General features: G+C 45.8%; 1 protein-coding gene across 1 annotated transcript in view; it reads right to left on the bottom strand.

Moving 5' to 3' along the window:
* Nucleotides 1-5,185: 5,185 nt before the first annotated feature.
* The window catches only part of LOC134039177 (protocadherin Fat 3), a 50,655-nt gene continuing 46,835 nt past the window's right edge, over nt 5,186-9,005 (bottom strand). Inside the window, exon 52 of the mRNA XM_062484882.1 lies at nt 5,186-8,095. Coding sequence (XP_062340866.1) covers nt 7,329-8,095 — 767 coding nt within the window. The 3' untranslated portion in view covers nt 5,186-7,328. The remainder of the gene's footprint in view (nt 8,096-9,005) is intronic.

Here is a 9,005-nt window from a genome sequence, read left to right as displayed (position 1 = left end):
TAGACAGACGCATATGCTAGCAAATTTCTTTCAGTAAAAGGTGAAGTAACAAACGGACAGAAAGAACAGTGTTTCTCTAAGGGCAGTGGAACATTCAGTGCTCGTGGATCACTTTCGAAGATCCCCCCCCCCCCCTCTCTCTCTCTCTCTCTCTCTCTCTCTCATATCCGCTGTCTCTTCCTGCCTGTAGTGCCTGTCTGTGACACCATGCTAAGTTAGGTATGACTAAACACTGTTGCCCCCCCCCACACACACACCTAATTTTCTTTCACCACCCATCCCTCTATCTCACAGTAGTCTGTTTGGGGGAGTCAGGTGGCTGAGCGGTTAGGGAAGCGGGCTAGTAATCAGAAGGTTGCCAGTTCGATTCCCGGCTGTGCCAAATGACGTTGTGTCCTTGGGCAAGGCACTTCACCCTACTTGCCTCGGGGGGGTATGTCCCTGTACTTACTGTAAGTCGCTCTGGATAAGCGCGTCTGCTAAATGACTAAATGTAATGTTTGATCTTAGGCCCAGCAGAGGTGCTGGTGTAGCCAGTTTACACACAACAGGGCACAGCGCAACCCCCCCCCCCCCCCCCCCCCACCCCCCTCTGGCAGAGCACAGAGCAGGCAGAGCCAAGCAAAACGTTCTCATTTCATCATTCCCTTTAGAAGAGAATACAAATTAATAAAAAAATTATTAACATCTTCTAAACAGCTTAGAGGTCCATAAAACTCGAATGCAAATACGAAACCACATGTACAAGTCTACATTTACATTACATTTACATTTAGTCATTTAGCAGACACTTATCCAGGGCGACTTACAGTAAGTACAGGGACATTCTCCCTGAGGCAAGTAGGGTGAAGTGCCTTGCCCAGGAACACAACATCATTTGGCACGGCCAGGAAGCAAACCAACAACCTTCTGATTAATAGCCCGACGCCCTAACCGCTCAGCCATCTTACTCCCTGCTCAGCCATCTGACTCCCTAGTCTACAGTGGGTTAGCATCCTGCTAGACTACATAGCCCACTTTGCTGAAAGCCAAGGCTTTTCAATGCTTTATGCGTTTAACTTTGTAAGGCTTTGAGCCTTTTAAAATATTCATTGGTTACTCAGTATTTGAGGGTGGTCTCCCAACCCATCTCCTAAAGATAGGCACATGGCGTCTTTCATACTGGGAGGGGGTCGTCATATTGTTTTGAACATGGGGTACAGTCTCGCTTCAGTTGGACAGGAAGACTCGATCAATGCGACATCAATAACCTCAATACTGGTTCTGACATATTGAGGGCGGTACCACCCGGTTATATAATGCCCTGCCCCACTGCATGTGTCATGGCAGATGTGAACTGGGATTAGCTCTTCTCAGCCTCACGCTACCTCGAACCATCTTAAATTAACGATTAAATGATCCCCGGACTGTGTTTAAAAAATGAAAAATAAATCACCTTGAAAAAAAATCTTTGATTGACTGACAAGCAGAAATGATGTGTCTGTGAATGAGAGGTCAGCGATACGCACACTGTGTACACACAAACACACCCACACATAAACACACATTTGGTAGAGGGACATTTGTATAGCATTTTTTGGTTCAGTATTGATCTGTCTGTACAGTCACACGAAAGCGGTCTACTGGGACACAAACAGAAACATAAATCCTACATACAAACAAGCTAGCACCCCATCACTGCATGCAAAAAGAAGAGGAGAGAGAGAGAGGATAAAAAGTCGAAGGAGAACCGTTTTAAGTGAAAACATTCTGGGTCCAATGGCGGATTGGAAAGAAGTTCACCCTCAAGCTATGTTTTCTTGAAATTTATGAAACTCTTACAGGATCCCTCAAAATCTGATCGTGCAAGGTACTCTCTACTACCCAACCTCTGTCACGGTGTTGGAAACTCGGAAAAAACGACTGCTGGAAAAGAGTGTAACCTTGGCAACTGTCTGTGAGTTTAAGTTTTGGTTTACAGAATTAAGTAAATTGACAGTCACATCACTAGAAGGGATAAAAGTTTACAGGTGTGTGTGTGATTGTACACACTCCCACATACAGAGAGACACAAACATCACACACTAGCACACACATGAGCCATCTGCATCTGCTACGGTAGGATTGCTTTGAAATCATCTGAACAACAGCAAGGGACATGGGTTCAACAAGCACACACAAACGCATATATGCTGCAATGTATTGTTGCCTACAGCTGTTAACAGTTGCTGAACAAAACTAATTGTTTCTTTGGAGACAGAGAGTATTCAACATTGGATAGTCTGGGGTATAGGTACCAAACTGTTGCTGAAATTATTTGACCGTTTAGTCACATCGATGTGTAAATGTGTCAGCAAGATATGTTTTATGCTTTTATTTGTTTGCCTGAGTATGTGAAAACCTATGCGTGTGCTTGTGGATGTGTACGCTAGTGTGCGTGTGTGCCTGTGTGTTTGCATGCGTGTATGCACGTGGTCCTGTTTGTGTGTGTGCAGCAGTGTGCAGTGGCAGATGCAGATGTTGAGATGAGGTCTGCTCAGAGTGTGTGTAATCCTGGTATTACTGAGAACAGCCTGTGGGTATAATCACCACACAACTACCCCTCTAGTCCCCAACCATAAACAGGGGAAGTGTGTTAATCCCTACCTTCCCTCCCAGCCTCTCTCTCTCTCTGTCCGTTCTTTATCCACCACAACACTGGTCCCTTCCGGTTTTGCTCATGGAGATAGACGAAGGGTAAGGGACCGGATAACGAGCAAAGGAAGGGTGGTGTAAGTAGCTTAGCTTAGCCCCAGTGGTTCAAACACCAGGTGGCCCTACAACTGTTTGTGTGTGTGTCTTCGGTGGGGGTTCTCACTGTGTTCGCTTGACGTTGTTCCCTGTCTCCCCTCTCCCCCAGATGAGAGAATGGTGCATGTGGTATCTGAGTGGAGCAAGAATCTGAGACACTACTCAAAACAGTACTGTTGATGATCTCTGGGCTCTGGTGTCGAGGAGGGGGAAAATCAGGGCCGGGGTGGGAAGGAGCCGTCATGATCGATGCGGCATTGATTGAGTTCAATCACCCTTTATCCCTCTCCCAATCCCTGTCTGTCCCACATCCCAATCATTGGTTTGTTCTTAGGACACCCCACCCATCCCATCCCATGTTCAAAGGAAAGTACTGACAGGTTCGAAAAGATCCTTCACCCCTCTACTGAGTCTGCATCAATCAGTGCGTGGGCGGCGGGGGGTCTGGGGGGGGGGGGGTTATGTGAGACCCAGACCCTGCGGATTTAAAAGTCTGCCTCTGTCACAGATTCATTAGCAACTTCTCTTTTATCTAGACAGACCACTTAGCAAACTCATGACACGCACGCACACACACACAACCCATGCACCAGTTTTGTAAAAAAGTTTTATATCCAAATCTTTTGACAGTACGTTTGACGTTGTAGGGGGTTAAATATTGGCCAAACAAGCAAAAATTAATTCCCCTATGGTTTAAAGGAAGATGGGAAACTGAACCGTGTATTAGCATGAACCAAATATTTGTTTTTTCACAATGTATGCTTCATGTTTTGGCTGCTCGCAATGTTTGGGGCTATCTCGTTGTTATGATCAGTGACCTATGCTCTTTTGTAAAGCTCTCTCTTGGAAGTCGCTTTGGATAAAAGTGTCTGCTAAATGCATAAATGTAAATAATGCCAATACAAATAGAATTACAGTTATTTGACTATATGGGATAAATCAGAGCAAGAATGGTCAAAGTAAGGTTAAAATGAAATACGCATTTAATAACATTGGAAATGAATGAAATCAATTACAAGGCAAACATGTTACAAAATGAAGGCAGGTAAATCAGAGAGAAGAAAGAGGTGAGCAAGGAGTAGGACAGTAGGACAAGGGAGAACTCAGGAGAAGGTCTCAGGAGATGAAGAATCCACAGAACAATGCTTTACATTTCATTTTATACACAAGGACAACCAATCAGACCAAATCTTGAATGGGGTGTCAGAGCCATCAACTTGAGACCGTCCAGAAACTCCAGACTTTAGCATATGAGAGGTGGAGGCAGGTTGACACCCAACCTTACCAGTGGCGAAAATCTGCTATCAATTTTGGGGGGGACAATTATATGACATTCTCTCAAGAACAATTCGTGAGGGGGACACCAAAATTACTGCTGTACCACATAGCATACATTGTAATATGTTAAATGTTAAATGTTATTTTTCCCAGGATGGGGGGGTCGTGTCCCCCCCCCGGGATTTCCGCCTATGAGCCCCACAACGTACTGGTGTCTTTTGCGACAGGATGACCTTCAATGAATGAATTTGGAATTAATTGGGTCCAGGTTATTTTGTGTCTCTGGCTCTCGGGTAGCTCAGTGTTGGTTGTTTACTAATAACGAGAGCAGAGCGGAATGGGCACACAGACAACCGGACCACAGTGAGTTGACAGGCCCCCCTCTCCTGCTCCTTCACCCCAGGGATGAGTGCTCACCCCGGGGCTAATCGCTGCTCCTAGCCCCTCTCCTCATTGTTCACTGGAGAGAAAAAAGAGGTTTGTATGTGGTTGAACGATACTGCTTTTCTCTGGGTTCTGGCAGCTTTCTAACCTGCTCCAACCGGTTTCGGCTCAAGTCCTCACTGGGAGAGAGTTGAAACAACATAGTGTCTACCATCTGGATCACTGGAATGCACACACCCACTGGAACATCAACCTAAACACACAGACCCACATGCTTGCACATGCCGGTTTGGATGCATTCAATCACCTTGTGGATGAAAACAACTCATACAGGAAAAAGACAATAACACCCGAAGATAGTAGGTGACCTTGGCATGCACACATTTCAGTGCATTTGTCTCACTAATAATGGATGACTATGTATGACAGCATATGTTGAGATACAGGCATTGTGCACATGATGAGAATGACATGCTTGCACCCAATGTATGTACAACTTTAATTAAGACACTCACTACACACACACATACGGACTCTGCCCCGTGGAACCTCACAAGGCAAAAATTGTTACATAAGGTCTGATTAACTCAGACGGAAAAGCAACATGACCTAAGGCAACAGTCCACTTTCTGAGGCGTCCGCCTGGTTGCCATGGGAATGTGATTAGTCTCATAATTCTTGTCTGTTTCACCGCTCAGCGCAGGGAAACAGCTGTGCAAATTAGGTACTTAGAACAGTAAGGAATGACCGCTGATCAGACACCAAGATATTTTTATACAGTGAAACTAAATAATTCAGCGACCGGGTGAAAAAGGCACAGGGTTAATTGATTCCATGTCTGGAAAAATAAACATGCAGAGTTAATTGACATCTCAATAGGAGATAAATTGACCCTGTAAACAGGAAATGTGGAGGAAAAAGATAACACACGAAAGAGAGGTTGCAGTATAACCTTTTTAATAGTCTGTACATTTGTCTGCATTCTGATCAAATGTATATACCCTAACCCATAAAAACAGGCTCATGTTGTCATTGTCAGGCCTACTTTAGTGATGAAATTCCCTCATAGGAGACAAAAAGTTATGGTTCAGGAAGCAAGTCTTCCAAGTGATTGACAGCTTCCACTGTACAGGAGATCCTAAACTGAAAAGTTGGTCCAATGAGATGGCTTTTTAAAATAAAAACCTGGACCTGGCCTTACCTACAATTCACCAAACTCTCTAATGACATTGTATTTTAAGAACGAGCCGCAGCTTGTTTCCGGGTAAAACCAAGCCTTTACCATCACCAACAAGGTCGTTCTTGAGGATTGTATTGTACACCCCCATGGACTTAAGGAATTATGTAAATTAAATTACAGTATGGGACTTTTCATCGCAAGAAATAGACTTTGAACTATTACTCATGAGCCAAGAGGCCGTCTCTCTCTCTCTCTCTCTCTCTCTCTCTCTCTCTCTCTCTCTCTCTCTCTCTCTCTCTCTCTCTCTCTCTCTCTCTCTCTCTCTCTCTCTCTCTCTCTCTCTCTCTCTCTCTCTCTCTCTCTCTCTCTGTGTTTTAAGAGTGGAAATACTTGTATTAATGGATTAGCGCCGTAATGCAATTACCAGTGGACTGACTGTAGCTATAATTTTGTAAAATAAATTGTCCATGTATGTAACCAACTATCTAACTATCTAACTATATAAACACATTTGGCTTTCTATTAGAGAGCTTTATGAGATACAGTATATTCTGCAGAATCTACAATGACCTTTGTGGTGGTGGAAAGGGAATCATTGCTTCATACTGTATGTAACATCAAAGCAGTGAGCGGTAACAGACAGCACACACTGGGTTAAGCCTACTAACTTTACATTGTTGATAATGGGACAATGAGCTACATATATATTGCCTAAATACATTACATAATGAAGTATTGTACATATATCACAGCCAAAACATTAGGCCCCAACACAAATAAATAATCATCCCAATAGAGTTATCATGTCACAGTTAAATGACCACAAAAATATATATAAATACTGTGAACAAATACATACAATAAAACTGTAAAGCAATCTAAAATGTACTTTGTTCAATCTCTGGTCATGTCCTTTTAATGGCAGCAAAGTGGAGGTTGAAAGTGGTCTCTTTCTAAAACCAACAGCAGTTTCAGGGAGCACAGAACACAGAGGAAGTAGTCTGTCCTGGGCTTTAATGCTACACAGAGTCAAACACAGCCTCTCCCAATCTCGCCAAGCTACTCTACAACTGTGCTACAACTGTGCCGTGGCATTCTCCAGTGTCAGACCTCTTGTCAAGTTCACAGTCCTTGTTCAGTACAGAGAGGATATCTGATGGATATCAGGTTCAGAGGAGAGGACCCCCACCACACAGCTCCCAAGTCACCTTGTCTACACACCTGATCATCACGTCAATGATACTCTCCCGATACTCATCGGTTAGTCAGGTGAACCAGTAGCCTGCTTTAAAGACAACCTCGCTATACCAGCTACTTACGTACTTACGCTACCCACTCCCTCCCCCCGTTCTCCTCCTCTACTCTCGAGCTCCCCCTTCTGCTGTCCAGGCACCTTGAGGGGGATCGTCCGAGCTTGTGACCCTGGGACTCATCCGCCCCATCTTCCAGTCTTCTACCTGGATTCTCTCTCTGACTCACAAGATGTGTACATTCATTTAGCTTGTTCTTCCTTTAAGTGAAACCCAAAGAAACATATCCAGTTGTTGGGGAGATCTTTGACCTTGTGAATAGATTTTTGTTCTTCTAGTTTTCTCTGAATGTGTGTGTGTTCATGTGTGTGAGAAGCACAAAGTGACAGTGTGAGTGTGTGTATATTTGTGGGAGAGAGAAAGAGAGAGTGTGGTGTGTGTGTTTTACACACACCACAGTCAGTCAGTCAGTACATGCCCGCGGTGGGCTCGGAGCTGACGGAGGCTCTGTGAGTGCGTGTGGCCCGCCTGGCCCTAAGAGACACCAGGTTCAGCAGTCTCTCCAGCTCGTCCCCGGACCCGGACCTAGAGCCCATCCCAGACGCCAGAGCCCCCTGGCTCTCCTGCAGGGGCTTCCAGCCCTCCACCTGGCCCTCCCAGGCCCGCAGCGGAGGCAACAGCTGGGCAGGGTGGAGGTTAAGCCCCGGGGGGCTGGAGGGGTAGCCCTCGTAGGCAGGGCGTGTCGGAGGCAGAGTGTCGTAGTGTCCCTCCGCTTCCTGCTCCGGTTCGGGGACGCTGTCGCGGTACTCCTCGTAGATGGGGGAGGAGCTCTCCTCGTCGCGAGCGTGCAACAGTGGAAAGTCCCTGTGACCGTGGGCCCCAAGACCCTCCGATGGCCCCCTCCAGCTCTCGCGCCCACTCGCTTGCTGGTGCCCCCCCCTCCTCCCTCCCGCGAACCACCCGTCCTCCCCGTGACTCTGCCCCCTCAGAGCGGTCTGCCTCCTCTCCCACTGGAACCCCCCTTTGTGGTCCTCCTGCAACCCACAGCGCGCCCCGTCCCTGCCCCTCTCGGAGCCGGAGCTTGCCCTCCTGTAGTCCAGCTGGAGGGAGCGTGTGCTACCTGCCCGCATGTAGGCGTCAGGGTCATCTCCGGATTCGTAGTGTGGGGAGGGGCCTGCCTCCAGGGGGCGAAGGCGAGATGGAGACAGCCAATTGGAGGACTCCCAGTGATAGGCTGGACGGGAGAGGGGGAGAAAGAGGAGGGGAGAAAAGGGGAGAATGGCAGTCAAGAGAGAGCCGGACTGCAAATGAGCCTAACAAAGAGATTCCACTGTGAAAGAAACAACTTTGTTCACACTATTTTGTGGAGGAGGTATGGATTTTTTGGCAGCAGCATTCACTAACTAAGGTTGGACAATGGGTTGTTGGAACATTTGTGTCTACCATAACACACACACACAGCACACACACACAAACACACACACATTGACATTACGCTGAGCAGTTTCAGACAGCTCCGTAACGGCCCCTAAAAATTAAACCCTGCCAACACAGAAGGCTGAATTGTTACTGACAAACAACAACAGTTTTTTTTGCAGAACTAGCTGTTGTGTTAGCAGTTTTTTGTTTATGTGGGACTTGTGGAGTTTGTGTAGCAGTGTGTTATCAAAAAACATGAGCTCTCCCATAACGTCCCCTACACAGTTTTTAATCCTGTGTAGATGACACTGATCTATAGGAGATCTATAAATCACTTCTACCTTCCACCTTAACCAAGGAGTTTACCTATAAAAAGATCCATATCAAATATCATGCATTGATTGCTGCCTCGGTGCCTCCTTAGCAACAGCTGGTCAGGGTGCATGGATATACATTTTAATGTTAAAACATGTATGTGTTTATACTGTGTATAGTGTGTGTGGTATGCGCACACAAAATATGATTATCATGTGAGGTATTGGGTCTGCTTTAAGACTTGACTAGGACCTCAAAGGGAGTCCATTCATTTTCAGCTCAAATCAAGATCTCAAGCACCTAACATTTAACAATAACCAGTCATCTTCTACAGTCTTTACAAACCACTGATTGATAAAAAAACATTTCCTTTAAATTGTTTTGGTTAGGGATGACTGAGGGGAAACAAC

The sequence above is a fragment of the Osmerus eperlanus genome, chromosome 19 (assembly GCF_963692335.1).
Source record: "Osmerus eperlanus chromosome 19, fOsmEpe2.1, whole genome shotgun sequence".
Classification (NCBI taxonomy): domain Eukaryota; kingdom Metazoa; phylum Chordata; class Actinopteri; order Osmeriformes; family Osmeridae; genus Osmerus; species Osmerus eperlanus.
This window is presented reverse-complemented; position numbering and strand designations above follow the sequence as displayed.